The 20,228-nt window shown below is 36.5% G+C and overlaps 1 protein-coding gene across 1 annotated transcript in view; it reads right to left on the bottom strand.

The window, feature by feature from the left end:
* MALRD1 (MAM and LDL receptor class A domain containing 1) overlaps positions 1 to 20,228 on the bottom strand; it is a 597,781-nt gene that overhangs the window by 576,225 nt on the left and 1,328 nt on the right. Inside the window, exon 2 of the mRNA XM_070426883.1 lies at positions 11,292 to 11,502. Coding sequence (XP_070282984.1) covers positions 11,292 to 11,502 — 211 coding nt within the window. The remainder of the gene's footprint in view (positions 1 to 11,291; positions 11,503 to 20,228) is intronic.

Below are 20,228 nucleotides of genomic sequence, written 5' to 3'. Positions count from 1 at the left end.
GCTAATCACTCCTCCCACCCACCTCTGCCTTCCCTCTGCAATTCTTTGGTTTGTTCCATGCTTCTATGCCTCTATTTGTTCATCAGTTTATTTTGTTCATTAGATTCTACATATGATCATTTTCAATTTTATGATTCCAAAGGTCAGACACAGTGTAGTACAGGAGGGAGGGTGGCTCTGTGTTGCAATTTGTAGTTTCTTGGAAGGCCCAATTCTCTCCTGAATTAGCTTCCACAGTACCAGATTCTCTCATTAAAGTTCACTGAAGAGTCTCTCATTAATGCCATAATGGGAAGAAAATATTAAATTATGTCCTCAAGAGATAGTTAACTTTAAGGCATGCTTCTAAGAAACTGGGAAGGAATAGAATAAAGTTTTAGTTGCAGTAATATTGGAGAAACTGGTGCAGAACTCAGGAAAGAATGATATGCATAGATTATCACAATGTAAAGTCTTAGAATACAGAGAAAATACAAGAATTAGGAAAAATCTAGAAAGGAAGAGGTAGAAGGTATTAAAAACAAACCACTTATTTCACCTTGGCCATATTAATAATGCACATCTACTTTCCTCCTCAAAGTTCTATGAGACACGGTTGTAGTCTTTCCTTAACAATAAATCCCATTCTTTTAATTTAAATTATGGTAAAATATACATGGCATAAAATTTACCATTTTATCCATTTTTAACTGCACTGATGAGATATTAAATACATTCATATTGTTATGCAACCATCATCACCATCTATCTCCAGAACTTTTGCATTTTCCCAACTGAAACTGTATACCCATTAAATGATAACTCCTCCTTCTTCCCTTCTTCCAGCCCCTGGGACCCACCATTCTACTTTATTTGTCCTTTTGTGACTGGCTTATTTCATTTACTATAATGTCTTCAAGGTTCATCCATGTTGTAGCATGTGTCAGAATTTTCTTCTTTTCTGAGGCTGCATAATATTGCAATATATATATATATATAGTTTACCCATTCATCCGTTGATAAACTCTTGGGAGTCTTTTGCCTCTTGGCTGTTATGAATAAGGCTGCTATGAACATGGATGTACAAATATTTTTTGGAATACCTGCTTTCATTTCTTTTGGGTATATTTCCAAAAGTAGAATTGTTTTATTATATGATAATTTTTTTGGAGGAATTGCCATATCATTGCCACAGATTCTACAAGATTTTACATTCCCACTGACAATGCATAAGCATTTCATTTTCTCAACATCTTTGCTAAAACTTGCTATTTTCTGGGTTTTGTTTGTTTGTTTACAATAGCCATCCTAATGGGTATGAGGTGACATCTCGTTGTGGTTTTGATTTATATTTCCCTAATTATTAGTGATGTTAAACATCTTTCCATGTGCTTATTGAACATTTATATTCCTTTGGAGAAATGTCTATTCAAGTCCTTTGTCCATTTATTAAATCAGTTGTTTTTATGTTGCTGAGTTGTAAGAATTCTTTATGTATTCTGAATATCAATCTTTTATCAGTTATATGAATTGCAAATATGTTCTCCCATGCCTTTTCATTGTGCTAGTGTCCTTTGATACACAAAAGTTTTTCATTTTGAAGTCAAATTTATTTTTCTATTTTTTTTTTTTTTGCCTGTGCCGTTAGTGTCATATCTAAGAAATCATTCCCAAATCCAATATTATAAGGTTTTCCCCCTATGTTTTCTTCTAAGAATTTCATAGTATTAGCTCTTACATCCATTTTGAGTTAATGGTCTTCAATTCATTTTAAGTTAATTTTGTGTGTGATGTAAGACAAGGATCCAACTTTAATCATTTTGTGTGAATATCCAATTTTTGCAACACTGTTGAAAATACTGGTCTTTTTCTATTGAAATGGCTTGGTGCACTTGTTGAAAATCATTTGACCATATCTGAGAGAGCTGATGTTTAGGCACTCTGTTCTATTCCATTGACCTATATGTCTATCTTTGTGCAAATTTCACACTCTGTTAATTACTGTAGCTTTGTAAAAATTTTTGAAATCAGTGAGTGTGAGGATTATAACTTGGTTCTTTTTCAGGATTGTTTTGGTTACTTGGAGTTCCTTGAAATTCCAGATACATTTTATGATAAATTATATTATTTCTGGAAAAAAAATTCTTGGGATTTTAAGGATTACATTGAGTCTGTAGATTGCTTTGGGTTGTATTGATGTGTAAACAATATTCATTGTTCCAATCCATGAACATAAAATGTCTTTCCATTTATTTGTGTCTTCTTTCTTTCAGCAATAATTTCTAGTTTTCCATAAACATGTCTTTGTCTCCTTGATTATGGTAATTACTAAGTATTTTATTCTGTTTGATGCCATTGCAAATGAAACTCTTTTATTAATTTCCTTTTCAGATTGTTCATTGTTAGTGTATAAAAATCAAAATTATTTTTATGTGTTGATTTTGTAGCCTTCAACTTTGCTTCTTTGTCCTAATAGGATGTGTTTTGTTTTTGTCAAATTTGTAAGGTGTTCTATGTTTAAGAATCACATTTTATGTGAACAGAGATAATTTTATTTGTTCATTTCCAATATGAATGCCTTTTATTACTTTTTATCTAATTACTCTGGCTGAGACTTCCAATACTGTATACATAGAAGTAATGAAAGAGGACATCCTTATCTTGTTCCTGGTCTTAGAGGAAAAGTTTTCAATCTTTTACCACTGAATAAGAAATTAGCTGTGGCTTTTTCATACATAGCCTTTATTTTGTTGAAGTAGTTTCCTCTATTCCTAGTTTATTAAGTGTTTTCCTTTTTACGGAAAACAATGACTTTCACAGTCACAAAAGTTTAGATATAACTTACTTTGCTTTTTAGAAAATTATTTCCTTCAGGTAGATAACATAGAAAAACATTTTCACAAAGAATTATCTCCTTTACTCTCATTAACTGTAAAAAAAAAATAATGGCCGGTTCCTACAAAGGATGAAATGATCCAAATAGTCTAAGTAAATGAAAGTAAAAATTAATTATTCTCAAAAGTAAATTTCTGTGGGAGACTGCTATTATTTGGACTGGCAATTAGTTTTTTCCAGAAATGTTTGTTATCTCTCACACACTGGGACAGAAATAGGAAAAAACCCAATTCACAAAGGTATGTAACAGCAAATGGAATTAGCACTTCCATAGCCCACACCAATTATTCAATATTATTTAAGTTTGATTCTTTTCATATAATTGGCTTTATATTCAAATTATTGAGAACATCTTTGGTGGTATTTGCATCACTGATGGTATCTATGTCAATGAGAAAAGGATCATCACACCATGTTTTCTCTTTACCGTTGTTTAAGGTTAGTAACCCCTAAAGAAAGCCTCTAGTGTTTCTTAAGTGTCTGGTGATTTCTGCAGAAATATGGACAACACACGGCATTCACTCAATCTACAGCAATATATACTCAAGTACTATAAATGCTGCATAGCTATTTGCATATAATTCTCTGTTTCAAAGTAGCAGTTTGATCAGAAGATCTTATGGCTTTTTCAGTAATTCCTATAATGGTGAATGCAGAGCCCTGATTAGAAAATTTTATCTCTTGCATGGACAAACTTTTCTATCAAGTAAACTAATTCAGGAATAAATGAACTCTTGTCATTTTCTTTTCTAAACAGGTTTTCAATTTCTCTCAAAATAATTATTTCTCTCTTCCAAATCCAATCAAGCATTTCAATACTTATTCACTGGAAAGTCACAATTATTTCTGGGTAGTAGAAAACATTATATTCTATTCCTATTTATTTGATGGAAACTTATTTAATGACTGTGACTCAAAGTCCTTTCATAAATTGGTAATTTTGACAACAGAATGCAAGCCATCTCTTAGAATTTCTAGTCAAGCCTTTAGTGTCAACATGCACGTGTAGAAATGATGTTTACTGACAAACAGAAAAGTTCCGTGGGATGACAAGCTTGGTAAGAATTCTATCTATATACAGACACTGGGCTTCAGAAAAAAAATTTGCTTGTGAAAGAAACAGTTTACCATTTGATGTCATCAGAGAATCTTTGAAATGTTCAAAGGGAGCTCACAGACTGAATTTCCCAGATGATATGAACGTGAACACTTGGATCACAAAACAAGAGCAGGTTACATGGCAAGACTGAGCAGTTTTATCTAGCTCCACGGTGGAAGAAAAAACTACAGCTGGTAGTTCGTCCGACCAGTAATGCATCAGTCTACCTAATATTTATTGACTGTGATAATCGGGGTTCTAGAAAATGAGGGAGGACTAAATAAATGTCCTGCCTGAATAGGACTAATATTTTTTTTCAGGGCCTCCTTCTTAAACTGTTTGTAACTCTAGGATGGTATCATTTCATAAAGACATGCTTTATTTTTCCGAAAGTATCATCAAGATACATGCTCCATCAAGTTCACTCTGTTTGTATAAAGCATCTTTTGTTGGGATTGTGGATAGAAACCCTGTAGGATGGGTCAAGATAAAATTCTAGTAACGCTTTAACCTCTTTTCTTGGGAGAAAGATTCACTGTCCAGAGAATTTTCAGAATGCACCAATAATGCTTCTTCAGTGTGCTGCTTTCATGTTTTCACATACTCAAAGATGAAAGAACAACCCATATAGCATGTGGTTCACTTTTTCTCTCACATTTCCATTGCCCATTATGAACAAAAATAGTCCACACTGTGAAACAATTTTAGACATCAAAATCTATTAAGGGAAATGATTTATGTTACACAGCTGTGCACAGCAGCATCCAACACTGCCAAGAGGGAAGAGCTCCTGATAGTGCTATTTGACATGAAAGTATTTTATAAAGATTGTTTTTAAAATAGCAGAAAGAACTCTAATAGGCATACATATAAAAGAAAATGCTCAGTTCAAGGTCTCTCTGAAGCCCATCCTTTGGAGCAAGATTAAGATGAGCTCTCTTAGGAGAAATGACATTCAGGTGGAAATTAACAATGTATGTTTTTTTGTAAGAGGCCTTTATCATCTCAAAGTATGGAGGACATTTTCCCTAAACCTATTACCTTATGTAATTAAAAATAGGTAAAGAGGTTCTCATTATCAAGTATTGTAACATTAAACCTTCTTGCAACTATAAAAAAAAAAGATTAGCTCTCTTGCAAGCAAAATATTGTCTGAGGAAAGAAAAGACTAGTATAAAAACAATAAAAGACCCAGTGAATGTTTATTTTTAACTCAAATAAAATGATTAAAATTCTAAACAGAGATTCATGCTATTTTGTTATTAGCACAAGTGGATACATCTAATTTCCATTTGATATCCCTTACTCATTAGAAAATTTTCAGACTCCATTGGCAAATGATTTAACAAGGAGCTTGTAAATTCATTTCCTTTGCACAAAAAGATTTACAATATTTGTTAAAATATTCCAAGCTTTCTCAAGTTTGTGATGTTAGCATTCTTGACATCCCTCTCCATAAGTCTTTTTAATTTTTTTAAAAATGTATCCTTATAGTTGGAAATAATACAGCTGTAGCCTTTCTTCCCTGTTGACCCCTTCTAGCCAGCCCCTCCCCCATCCCAGGCCTTACCCACACTATTGTCTGTGTCCATGGTTATGAGTATGTATGTATATAGGTTCTTTGGTTGATCTCTTCCACTCACCCACCCACCCCTGCCTTCCCTCTGAGATTCCACAATCTGTTCCATGTTTCTATGTCTCTGGATCTATTTTGTTCATCAGGTTATTATGTCATTAGGTTCCACATATGAGTAAGATCATGTGATACTTGTCTTTCTCTGACTGGCTTATTTTGCTTAGCATAATACTCTCCAGGTCCCTCCATGCTGTCTCAAAAGGTAAGGATTCTTCATTTGTTACTGCTGCATAGTATTCCATGGTGTGAATGTACCACAGCTTTTTTATCCACTCATCTACCGATGGACACTTGGGATGTTTCCAGATCTTAGCTATTGTAAACTGTGCTTTTATGAATATGGGGATGTATACATTCTTTCTGATTGGTGTTTTGGGTTTCTTAGGACATATTCCTGGAAGTGTTCCATATTTAATTTTTTGAGGAAATTCCATACTGTTTTCCATAATGGTTGCATCAGTCTGCATTCCCACCAGCAGTGTACTAGAGCCTTTTTCTCCACATTCTCTCCAGCACTTGTCATTTGTTGATTTGTTGATGGTAGCAATTTCTACAGGTGTGAGGCGATACCTCATTGTGGTTTCAATTTGCATCTCTCTGATGATCAGAGACTTTGAGCATTTTTTCATATGCTTCTTGGCCATCTGTGTGTCCACTTTCTTGAAATGTCTATTTAGGTCCTTTGCCATTTTTTAGTTGGATTGTTTGTCTTCCTTTTGTTAGGTTGTATGAGTTCCTTATATATTTTGAATAATAACCCTTTATCAGATGAATCATTGGCAAGTGTGTTCTCCCATATGGTGGGCTCCCTTTTCATTTTGTTGATGGTTTCTTTTGCTGTGCAGAAGGTTTTAATTTTGATGTAGTCCCATTTGTTTATTTTCTCCTTAGTTTTCCTTGTGCTAGAAGAGTATCGGCAAACATATTGCTATGAGAGATGCCTGAGATTTTATTGCCTATATTATCTTCTACATCCCCTGGTTTTGCCTCCATGGTCATTCTTAGACAGATCTCATAGACCTTTCATCATAAACATTGAAACCAGTGTGCAGTTCTGTGGACTTAGGTTTTATTCTACGTTAGTCTTTTTAAAATCTGCACTGCTATCCATTTTACCTCACTTTTCTATTCATTCCATTCTGCAGAATATTTTCTATTCTCACAGGTACCTCCTCCTCCTGTTCACCTCAACAGAAGTACCCTGCAATTGGTGCAAATCATACATAACAGATCTGAAAGTATTTGGGTTGACAATAAAGTATAGATAAATAATATTGCCTATATGCAAATGTTATTGAAAGGAAACAATTTGAAAGAGATTTATGCACATATTCTGATATCAATAACTAATGGATAGTTTTATTTAGAAACAATCCTATATAATAAAAGGCCAGGGTCCATAAGCATAACCACCGGAATGACCGCTCAACCAGTCACCATGAGGTGCATTGACCACCTCTCGGTCCCTCCACACCACCCCCCCCCCGCCCCCCCCGCCGCCGCCCTCAGCCCACGAGCAGTAGCTCGTGGCAGGGCAGCTTGCAGCTCACGGCAGCAGGGCGGGGCGGCTCGTGGATGCTCGTGGACACTCGCCCGCACACAATTTCATGCACTGGGCCTCTAGTGTCTATAATTACTTCTAAAACCTTAGATAACTCATATTTGAAACATAGGATGAATAGGAACCCCAGTTTGAGTCTTGAGGCACTATTAATTAGTATTTACCCCTCAATTATTAATCTCTTGGCTTAGTGTCTCACCTCATTCACATTTACAAAATGAGGCTTTTGACTTAGAGGAGCTTGAAGGCTTTACTCCTCTAAAATATAAGGTTTCTGAACTTGTGATTAAACACCAGAGAAGACCAAAAGATATGCAGAGACATTAAAGCAAAACAGTACTAATGAGTCTGCCCAATGCAATAAATGAAAAATATATTTTGCTATTTTTCAATGAGTGGCCAATTCAGTGTGCTTAAATTGTTACATAAAATTAAAGTAAATGTCACAGAACTCAAGTTATAGCACTCATTTAGGCCAAGACTAAAGTCTGTGAAAATTTTCTAATTTTCTTTATCTAAGCTCTACATATTTATTATTAGATCTCTTATACATATAAATCTGTTGTGCTGTGGACTGAATGTCGATATCCCTCCAAAATTCATGTTTAAGCCCTAATTACCAATGTGATGATATTTGGAGGTGAGGCATTTGGAATGTGATTGGGCCATGAGAACAAAATCCTCAAGATGGGATCCCTGCCCATATAAGAAGAGACACTAGACATGACCTCTGTCATGTGAGAATGTGGCAAGAAGTCAACTGTCTGCAAACTGGGGAAGGGACCCTCATCAGACATCAGCCCTGCCGGTGCCTTGATCTTGGACTTCCCAGCCTCTAGCTCTCTGAGAAATAAATGTTTGTGGTTTAAGCCAGCCAGTCTATGATATTTATGATAGTAGCCTAAGCTAATATGTGCTGCTATGGTAAAGAGGATTTTTAAAGTATTTTTATTAATTGTTTCATGACAATGTGTATACTAATTTTGCATCTAATGATGTAATAAATATTACACATGAAATCTCACATTTCACTCTATCAATGCTTTACCTTCCAGTACTTCAGTGAACCAATTACTGTAAAAATACTTGATATTTATATCATTCTAGTGAAGAAATGTTTTGCTTAAGTTAAACACTATCACCTCTCAGATTTGAGAATGTACCCCTAAGGTAGTTTTCACATATTTTGCATATACATTTAGATTTATATGAATTTAATACACTTTGAAAAAATGTTTGTTCTTAAATTCAAACAAATAGTTTGTAAAAGAAATTAGGTAAAATCTTAAATCTTTATGATATATTCCATGAAACCAAAGTATAAAAGACTCCTATCTCCTTATTAAAATACTAGAGTGAATAAAAAAAGTTCTTAAGCATGACATGTAGGTAAGGGAGCAGTATTTTACTAGCTGAATATATTTTTTCTCTTTTGGATCACAGTAAATTCTGAGAAAATTTAGCTCTAAAACATAGTTTTAATACTATCACCAGGTATGCAAAAGTAATTTTGTAAGTATATTTTCTGGGAACACTCCATTGGGAGGGATGCATTGCATGGATATATCTCAACATTGTATCAACAGTACATTTAGTAATTTTATGATTGATTTGGATTTGAATGGTAGCAATATAAGTCACACAGCTACCTTTATGCTAAGAAAAATAAAGCTGAGTAAAGCCTTTGTATATCAAACAATTTGAAGCAATTGCTAGAAGTTAGACTATCTCTGTATTTAGTATTGACTCTGATATTGAAATAAATAAACAAATAAACATACAAGAGAATGAACACCAGGAAAAGGGAATCTGCTTGGAAGCAGACAATGCAACATTTGGAATATGATTTTTTTTTAATATCCAGACCAGTTACACAACATTTTTCCCTGGCTCAGTATATCAATAAAATCTAATAAAGAGGGATTCTTGTCAACAGCAGAACTAAATAATTGTTATACTTAAAAATTATTTTCCTTGCTTACTATATATTAAATGCTCAATAGTGTGCATAAATAGAACTTAATCCATTGGGAAGATTCAGTCTTCCCAAACCTAATATCTTAAAAAACAAACAAAACAAAACAAAAAAACCTGAGTTAAACAGTTGTAGTATTTTTAAAGAGTTCCAGCATATAAAATAAGAACATTTTTAAAAACCTATGAATAGCATCAGTTGCATCTGAAATTCAACTTCAACTATGCCAATTTCATTTAGCTAATCAACCTATTAATCTATTTCTTAAAGGTCACATCATTTGGGCATTAAAGGGGGCATGGGTTGATTTTTTTCAAAATGTGACTACTGTACCATCATTATAAAGTTAGCTTTTAAAATCTCATCTGTAAATTTAGCGTCACAAATTTTCATGAGAGAAATTGGTTGGCTATTATGATTCCCTGACAATATTCCTCCCCTCTCCCACCCCTTAGTGTGGTATACAACAGAAATTCACATTTTAAAGTGGTTCTCAATTTTATCTGCAGGTTATTGTTCACATTTTAAATAAAATATGGAAGTAGAAACTTCTCGGAAATGAAAATGAAAAACGAAAAGCCAAAAGGTGATCTTCCAATGTAACATTTTAAATGAAACCTGTTTATGTGACAGATGTGTTCCTTCGCTTTCCTCCACGGCCGCATGTTATTAGAACCTTTCATGCAGCCGAGACCTTCCTCACCCCTTGGCTTCCTCCTTCTTTCATATTTACCTTTTCCCTGAAGCAGGACCATGCATGTTACCCCGGCGGGTGCGCTAAAGGGAGATTCATAGAGATTAACAATGGAAGGGACTTGGCACTTCTTGTCAAACCAGCCGAGTGGTTCCTCTTTGCTGCTCACCAGACAGACCCAAGAAGGGGAGAGGAAGGGCAGCTCGCCCACATGTAGCCTTTCTGGGGAAACTGGACAAATATCGAATCCTCGTCTTTGGTTGTGCTTTGTATTTAATAGTTGCTAACTGCATGATAGCTATCCCAAACTATGGGGCAAAAGTCATTAGACTGTTTTCTTCTACAGAGAAGAAATTTTTCATTAAACTCTTTTCTGGTTTTAATGTAACAACTGAACATCTAAATAGAAGGCCAACAATAGCAAAATTGAATACGTAGAGTCTATTTTAGCAGAAGAAATTCTGCAAACACTAATTAATATCGTTATCTGAACAAAGGAATTCTGTAAACATTAATTAATATAGTATCTGAATAAAAATAGAAAATATGTTTGAGTAAAGTGCTCTGACTAGAATTAGTGCCTTCAGATAACTAGGTCATATTACTATGAACCAACAATGACTTCATTTAATCCATTAGTTGTTTACGAAAGGCAATTGCATGTAAGAGCAACAGAAGTTCCATTGGTGAAATGAAATAATTCCTTCAGAGAAACTACAGACACATTAAAGACTTTACCCATGTCTTCCCCTTAGTGGTTTCCTGTTTATTAATATTACACCAGTAGGCAATGGAGCACATTCCTGCCTGTGAGAGCGGGTTTCTCTTATAATGAGGTGGAGGTTCAAGATCACACTATTGGTAGATGGTCTATCCAGGCTCTAACCCTCCGCCCTGCACTCTGTGAAGCCGGTGCTCTTTCCTCTGCCTGAAACCAAATGATAGAAGCCAGAGAGCTGTGCTCAGTGTGCAATCATTTCACTTGGTGGTACCGGCCTAGCAGCAAAAGTAAAATCTGCTCATGTAATTTAGAATTTAGTTAAAATATTTTCATACTGCATTCAACCTTGAGCTGATATTTTCCATCACAGAACTTTAAAGCTGCAGCACTGCATTTCTTTTGAAATTTGCTCTACTAATATAAAATTAAACGCTATCCTTCTGCCTATCATTCTTTCCATATAATCAGTAAAAACTGATTTAAAATACATCCAGCTAGATAGAATCTTAGCAATGTGATATTGCTTAATTAGAGTGATTTTTATTTATGGACCTGTCTCTTTAATGAAAAGACTATTTTAGTTTCTGTCTTACACCAAGGGCTTATAAATTAGATCCATGCAGGGCCAGGTATCTATCTGAATCTCCCTGGCTGCTCATCAGCCCCATCCCCACCCGCACCCCGGTGCAAAGGTACACAGAAAGTGGAGAAAAGAGAGGAATGGAACTTACATTGCTGTTCGTCACTCATGTCCCCACAGTGATCTGTGAAGTCACACACAGTGTCAGGAGGCACGGAGACCCCATTGCCACACTGAAAGGCCTCTGCTCCTTGCTGAACCAGTGGAGAGAGAAAGACACAGAAAATCCAAGGAACACAGGAAGCTCCATTCTTTGGGAATGCTGGCATTCTGGCCAGGCAGAAGAGCAGTCCTTGGTATGTCTGCAGAAGTCAGGCAGTTGTAATAGGTGAGTCCCTAATTGGAAACATTATTTTTCTTTCCTCTGTTCTTCCTTTTTCGGGTTTGCCTCCTATGACTGGGTCCTATTGGTAACAATCTGCAACTCGGGCAAATGACTCCCGAGGCAGTTCCTTTAGTCTTTCACAGGAGTGTCTTTAGAAAATATTTAACTGGAGTAATTGCACCATTTCCATATCTAGATGAACATACATGTTTATTGCTCTGTTTAACAACTTAAGTCTTTATGTTCCTGCTATCTCCTGAAAGAAAATTTAAAAGAAAAAAGTGGGCAAGTAGGTAAATGGGGAGAAAACCACAATAAAATTATAAGCGATGTAGAAATGTTCTTTGTGAACTCATATGCTTATTTAATCACATTCATGTAATTTAGAACATTATTGTGGCCGAAACCGGTTTGGCTCAGTGGATAGAGTGTCGGCCCGAGGACTGAAAGGTCCCAGGTTCGATTCCGGTCAAGGGCATGTACCTGGGTTGCGGGCACATCCCCAGTGGGATGGCAGGAGGCAGCTGATCGATGTTTCTCTCTCATCGATGTTTCTAACTCTCTATCTCTCTCCCTTCCTCTCTGTAAAATCAATAAAATATATTTTAAAAAAAATAGAACATTATTGTGGTTACTAAAACTTACTCAAATATTTCAGGCCCAAGTATTAGAATGGCTCCATGGGAATGAAATGCATATCCTTTATTATTGAATAAAAACCTTGCATTGCTTGTTTAGATGACTTGAGAACAATAAGATTTTAAACGTTAAAAAGACATTGGAGATCATTGTTTTACAAATCACATAACTTGGGTCCAAGAAAATTAAGAGACATAGATGAGGAAATAGAATCACTTGGTGTTAGAAAGTAGAACTCAAATATCCTACTGCCGAGTGCAGTGCTCTTTCCTCTATAGTCAGTTCATTTTCATTTGCTTTTAGAGGTGGAACACATGATTTTAGATGCATCTTTGGAATGCACAGTGTACCGAAGTTCAGAATACACTGACATATTGATAAAATTCTATGGGCTGAATAGTTATAGAAGTTATATGAAGTTGAATATTCAAAATATTCCTTTATATTTGATTTCTTAAAGGCATGTTAAAGTTATTTTTCAACTTCTTTCTTTTAATTTCTGCAATATGACAACAAGAGACAGAGATAGCCCAGGAGATTATGAGAAGCAAGTGGACCATGTGCAGTGGCAAGGACGATAGCTCAGGGGCAGAGAATGCATCTGCACATTTAAAGGAAGTTTGAGAAAAGTAAGATTCTCCACCCTCCCTCACACATTCTAGAAAGAAAAGACCCAGTAAAATATTAAATTCTAAGATAGGAGCATTCAGGACTCTGGGACGAAAATCCATAATTTTGGCCTACCATTGAGCACTCCACATTCTCTAGTATTTCATTGCTCTTTGCTTTATTCCAACTTCAGAACTATTTTTTCTCCTTACTTCTCTGTCTTGTAAAAGAATATTGAGTAATACCTTATTACTCCTCTTTGTGTGTCTCTTAAATGTCCCTTATATTTCTACATTAGTCCCCCTCTCTATTCAGATTATACATTTTTTCACTTTTTTCTAGGCTCCCTCTTCACACTACTAATTTATTATCTATACACTAGAGGCCCGCTGCAAACATTCGTGCACTGGTGGGGGTCCTTTGGGCTGGCCTGCGCCCTCTCACAATCCAGGACCCTGGGGTTGGGGGTGTAGTAGTGCACAAAGCAGCAGGTGGCCGGGTGCCTTGCTGCTCCTGTTCATCCCGGGCCCCGCTGAGCCTACCAACTGCTGCCACTCCATAGCACACTGCCATGGAGGCGGGAGAGGCTCGTGCTGCTGTAGCTGCGCTCACCAGCCCTGAGCTTGGTGTCTGGCACCCATCAGTCAGCTGAGCGGCACTCCTGCTGTGGGAGCGCACTGATCACCAGGGGGCAGTTCCTGCATTGAGCATCTTCCCTGTGGTGGTCAGTGTGCATCATAGTGATGGGCCAAATGGTCATTTGGTTGTTCGGTCACTTAGGCTTTTATATATATAGATTGTTGTTTCACAAAGCTATATCTGAAGTCCTGATATGATATGCTGTTCAAACCTACATTTTAAGTCTTCTTCCTGAGTAAATGTGTACATACACACACATAGCACAGAGACAGCTTAATTGACATGTCTCTTTGAATCAAAAACTAAACTCATCTTCCTTTCCTCCTCCCAACTGATCAACATCACTCCCATAGGTTATATTTCAATGAATGGCATTTTCCTCTCATCCAGCTTCCAAGCCAGGAACCTGTATGTCGGTCCTGGATGACTCTCACCCATTCTACTACCAATCATCAAATCTTGTGCATTCTATATGTCAGTTGAAGATTCCATCAATTCTCATCTCAGCAACACCTTGAACCCGATGTCTCTCTTACCCACAATCCATTTTCCATTCTTTAGGCAGAGTGATCATTCTAAGGCACAAATTCATTCCTACATATTTCCATCTGAAATCAGCATAAACGTCATACTCCTTAGCATGGCTCGCAAACACAGCTCACCTTTTAAGGCTTACTGCTTATTATACCTGCCCTTATCTTCTCAGTGACAATTTTACAAAACTGTTCCACTGGCAGTACTCTCAACATGCCATCTCTAGACACCAGCTCTGAGATCCCTTCCCTACCCCAGTCACTAGGTTAATACTACTTATTCTTGATTTCCCACCTTAGAGGACTTTCTCTAAGGTGTCTTGGCTGATCTTCCCAGGCTGGGTTAAATTTCATTCCTGGGCTTCCTCACAGCCTCTGTCCTCATTCATCCTATCATCCGCAGGTCTAATGTGGTCATTGTTGACTTCTATGATTCCTCCAGTAGTCTGTAACAACGAAGCAGGCTTGTGACTTCTTCACTATTGCATCCCCGTTATTAGCCAAGTTCCTGGCAGACAGGAGGTGCTCAATAGGTAATTGCTAATTGAATGAAGTTAATGAGGGCTTACAATCCTTTCAACGTTTGCTGGGCACACAAAAATAAACACGATGAGTATGTTAAATTTTAAAATGCTACTCCATAAAAGATATATAATTCTCCTGTTCAATGTTGCTTTTCCATTTCTAAATGTGTGCTATTTTAAAAGGCCCTCTCGATTTTGAAACTGCAATTTTGTGTTGTATTAGCAATGCACTCCACCATCTTCCCACACTAAATAAGTAAATGATTGTGTCATGTCACAGCCCATTTCAGGTTTTCCTTGGCAGGGAAGAGGAAAGAGAAATAAAAAGGAGTAAAGAAGCATACAAACAGAAACATTTCAATTTTACATCCTGATTCTGAATTCAGGTCCCATAACATTTTATATATTCCATTTTTTAAAAATCACATATTTTGTTCCTTTCATAGTTGTTTATTGCCTAGTTTCAGCTGGGAAACTCCTTTATCAACTGTTATTGTCTATTAAAAATAACATTACCCTACACTGTTTCAGCTGCCATTCATCATTTAGATAAGAAATGAACTGGAATGATGCTATCCAAAGCAAATCAGTATAATTTAGTAACATAATATTTTATAAAGCAAATTTATATTTTGCTGCCAAAAGATAAAATTATTCTCAGCTGATTATAACTTTTTCTCTACATGTACCAAAAGGGGCAAGGAATAAACATGCTGCTAGCAGCTAGGGCTGTGTTTGTCTGGTTTATTAAGGAATGGGAAACGTCTCATAGACCCCAGTGCTCTAATACTCTGCTAGGCGCATCAAACACAGTGTCTCATTATGTCCAAAATACCCTCTTCCATTGTTTCCTACTTTTACTTTAAAAACTATTACTCATTTGTCCAAGATCACATGAAATGATGAAGCTTAGATGAAAACCCAAGATTAAAAAAAAAAAAAAAAGACCATATGATTTTGAAATGAATTGCAGTTGACCTTTGAAGAACACAGGGGTTAGGGCACTGACTCGCCTTGCTGTTGAAAATTCACATATAACTTTTTACTCCTCAAGACGTAACTACTAATAGCCTACTCTTTACCAAAAGCCTTAACTATAACATACTCCATTGATTACATATATTTTGTATGTTATATGTATTATATACTATATTCTCACAATAAAATAAGCTAGAGAAAAGGTTATTAAGAATGTTATAGAGAAGAAAATTTCATTTATGGTATTTATTAGGAAAAAAATCTGCCTATATGTGAACCCACATGTTGTTCGAGGATCAACTGTATGTTGTCAATGATTTTCAATGGGAAACCCTGGCTGAGAATCCCAAAAGGCAAAATATTCAAAGCTGACAACAAACTCATTTAAAGTAAACACACTGTTTTATCTGTTTTTAAAAATTGAGCACCTACTTTATGCTAGACATTGGGATCGCAGGCAGGAAGACAGGAGAGATAGAAGGAAGAATAAGACAATATCCCTGAGTTAAATGGATTTACAACCTGGGACACATCAAAATTTTACACACAATACTTCTAGTTTTGGCTAAAAAATAGTGGATTATATTTCTTTTTAAAAAGCTACCTCTCCAACTATAACAATGTTAAATGTTGGATGGAGTGAACTATAAAAGAGTTTTAAATACATAACTAAGGGGTGAGGGCATGAGTGGGGGGGATAGGAGGTAATGTGGGGATAAAGACACATATGTAATAACTTAATCAATAAATAAAATAAAATAAAATAAATAGATACATAACCAAGTCCTGAGCTTGAAAAATGTAAAGCAAAGTTGAAAAGGAGATAGGAGGAGATAGAGACAACACAGAGGAGTCTATTACTAAATGACCATCCAAAAAATAGTTTAAGAAAAATTCCAGAATTTATGCAAAATAATAATTGAAAGAAGGTATGAAATGCAAGGAGTGGTGAGTAAAGACTGAAGTTATATTACAGATAAAAGCAACACAGAACCCTAATTTTGAAAGATGTATTGGGAAAAGTTATAAAAGGAGTTGGGTCTATATGAAATAAGAAATTAGAACTGATATCCTGCATAAAGCCAGAGGGAGAATTTGCTAGGGAAAAAAATCCCTGGCATCTTCAATAAGGTACTTCAGGATTCCCATAGAATCTAATTATCCAAACAAGGGCTCACAGTGAAAAATTAACTGGAAAGTGAACAATGCCTCAGAGCCAGCTCAAATAATCACATAAACAAGGGCACAATAAGATACCCAAAGATTTCATACACTGGCACTATGTGCTAGTGAATAATCAGGTATCAAATCTTTAAAAGATTAAAAATTTAAAATAAGCACAAGGAAGAAGAGACTAGGCATGGTTTTATAAAAGTGACCATGAATAATGTAATCATTGGAAATGAAAACAATGTAGATAGTAAAAATAGAAAAAAAATGAATATAGAATTTAATGAATTGGAAGAGAAATAAGAAAAACTTATATAAAATGCAACATAGAGACTTATGAAAATATAAAAAAATATATAATTCAAGAGACTATGACACAGAATGATAGGGCCCAACATGTGACTAAATGGGACTTATAAGGGAGATAAAAGAGAATATAGGGTGAGGCAATATTTGAAGTAAGCATTTTCCAGAAGTGAAGAAAATCATGAACTCTAAAAATAAAGATGCAGGTTAAGTAAAAAGATCCAGCTAGATACTTCATAGTTAAATTGAAGAACTCCAAAGAAAAGTGAAGATCTTAAAATCAATTAGAGAGACAAAACATACTATCTACAAAGTAATATTATTTAGACTGGCATGCCGGGGTTCATGTCCCAGCATCAAGAAGGGTTCAGGAATCTGGAAAAGGCTGTGCATAGATGACATAGGAATCCAGAGACTAATAAAGAGTCCGGAGACGAGATATAATTTTGAAAGGCATTGGGGGTCAGAGGACCTTCAGCTGGAACTGAAGTGTCCCTCCTTGTCTAGGACCCTTGCTTTTATTAACACAATTTGTCCTAAGGTAAGGTGAAGATAATATACTTCAAAGAGTACAGAAGCATTGTCAGTTTGGGGAATAGCCTACGGCTGTATGGGTGTTTGGCCAGTAGGAGGCAATAACATGTAGATTAAGATGCCCTTTAACCAGGGGTGGGCAAACTTTTTGACTGGAGGGCCACAATGGGTTCTTAAACTGGACCGGAGGGCCGGAACAAAAGCATGGATGGAATGTTTGTGTGAACTAATATAAATTCAAAGTAAACATCATTACATAAAAGGGTACGGTCTTTTTTTTTTTTTTAGTTTTATTCATTTCAAATGGGCCTGATCTGGCCCGCTGGTCGTAGTTTGCCCACGGCTGCCTTTAACTGTCTGGCAGCCACAATCAGTTTCCTATTCAGGTTTGGGGAAATGCCTTTAGCCATTCCCAACAGGTGACTACATGTGTGACTCAACCCTGTTGAGTCCCCAAGTTTCATCAACCTTTTGATGAAACTCTTAAAATTATGACATGCTGGAATTGGTCTCCGGCACTGGCAGTTAACCTCTTAACAGCAACAATATAAGCAAATAAGAGAGTGGCAAGTGTAGCAAATGTAAGATAGTGGATAATGTTTTTGTTCTGATGAGAAGAAAAATTATAGTTGAACTTAATAGCAACCTAAATGTTTACTCAGGATAAGGGACAAAATAAAAAAAAATGTTGAGATGGTTAGTGACCAAGAGAGTTTATTTACAACAGACCCTAATAGATATATTTTAAATTCTGCTGCCACAAGAATACATGGAAATAAAATATGAGTTCATATAACTAGTTTAATATATTTCAAAGACACCGCTACACAGATACCTTTTTCTGATAGCAATGACATTGAGTGCAAAATCAAAAAAGAAAAAAAAATTAAAGGAGAAAAATTTTTAAAAACACCTATCTAAATGATAAGGCATTGTGAAGAGATGCCCTGGGAGTATGAGCCATCTGTTTCTGGAATTTACTTGAGACTTCAGGACCTGCTCAATTCTGGTTTTGTGTAGACTGCTTCCGTGGACGATAGAGTGCTATTTGGCACACTCAGATTTATGACTCGGTGGATTTATTTTGATCAGCTCAAGTTGCAGGGTCACTGGTGACTCATGATCATGAATTTAGTCTCAATAGCTCTTTCTCAAAAGAACAGCTGTTTTCTGGCTTAACTCCAAAATGATAGGAACCTTACAGAGTTGGACATAGTGTTATCAAGCATGCCAATCTTCCACAGATCTTAGCACTGCAGTCTCAGCAACTCAGGAACTTTCCCTTGTTTTAGGTACCACACAGCCTTATGCTCTCTTTGCTTCCAAAATTCCAATAGGCCAAACAAATTTTCTGCCTTTCTTTGAGATATAAGGTGCAAGACGCAGCAAACCGTCTCTCACTTTGAGAGTTATCTTCATTCCCTGAACTCCATGAAGGTATCAGAACCCTATATAGCCACTGAGTTTATCACCAACCTCTGTCACCTATGGGTTTCATCGAAGTGTTTAGGGAAGCAGCTAATCCATGCTCGCCAGATTCTATCATAAGAATGCCATATTGATCGTGGATGAGCATGATGCCCCATACAATGAGACAATCAAGCATCTTCAGACACATTATGACTCAAAGCAAGTGAGTTGACTGTGTTCTGAAGCATGATAGTGAAGGCATGTTGCTGACCCTCTTCACTGAAAACAAAATATTTCTAGCGTTCTCTGCTCTTGGGATAAAGAACATTGGTACATTTACCCCATTCACAGCTACTGATTTATTTTAGTAAAGAACCTGCATCTGGAAGACTAGCTGTTATAGAGTCGCTATCTGATTACACGTCCAATAATCCTCCATTAATTTCTGAGGCCCCTCCACCTGCTGCATTGGACATAAGGGTAGGTCCAATTAGGGGCTGCCAGGAGTTAGTGCTAGTGGTAGCACCAATCTCTGCAATTCCCCTGAGGTGGCGCTCCCTTTGTGTGCTCTATCTCTGCAGGAAAGAATGGCACAGCAGGACTGACTGCTATCCTTAGGAGGCAGGCTCACAGTGCTGGCCCTTGGTTGATGTCTGGGAACCTCCATTTTGGGAAGGTTTCCAGCAGTCTAAATTGTAAGAGTGGCTCACTGTGCCTGAGCTGTTTGGACAAACAAAAGTAGAGTTTGTGCTGGCACTTGCTTCCCTTTGGAAGTCAGAAATTTTGGTTTGTGCCAGGCAGAGTCTGCCTACTTAACTAAACCCCAATTTAAAAAAACTCTCAGCACTGAGTATCTTAGGAGCTCTGCTGGTGGGCACCATTTCACCTGTGTTGTCACACTTGTTGCTGGAATTAAGTGTGTCCTGTGTCATTCAGCCACTGAAAAAAAATACCCACAGCATGGCTTTACAGACCCATGAGCCACTGACAAGTGGAGTTGTACATAAATTCCATTTATCATGTAACCTTCACCTGTCCTTTCCTCCATCTGATTTTTCCAAATGATAGGACCATGGTGATTTTCTGGATACCCAGGAATTAATGTCAGCTTAGAACCAGCATCTATTTCTCATTTTCCAGTGAACCATTGCCATTAAATAGAACAGGCACAAAACCCAGAAGAGTATATGTGAGTGTGTGTGTGTGTGTGTGTGTGTATCAAACCATGTAGGATTGAATAAGTGGCCCACCTCTTTCATTCTTATGGATAGCTAACTCCATTACCCACCACCAATACTCCCTGGTGTGCCTGGTTTTGCCGATTATAATGGGAATATTATGGTAATCATGTGAATCTTGCC

The sequence above is a fragment of the Myotis yumanensis genome, unplaced genomic scaffold (assembly GCF_028538775.1).
Source record: "Myotis yumanensis isolate MYYU_CA2020_CCGP unplaced genomic scaffold, mMyoYum1.0.hap1 SCAF_1, whole genome shotgun sequence".
NCBI classification, from domain to species: Eukaryota; Metazoa; Chordata; class Mammalia; order Chiroptera; family Vespertilionidae; genus Myotis; species Myotis yumanensis.
Note: the sequence above shows the minus strand (reverse complement) of the source record. Positions and strands in the feature narration are given on the sequence as shown.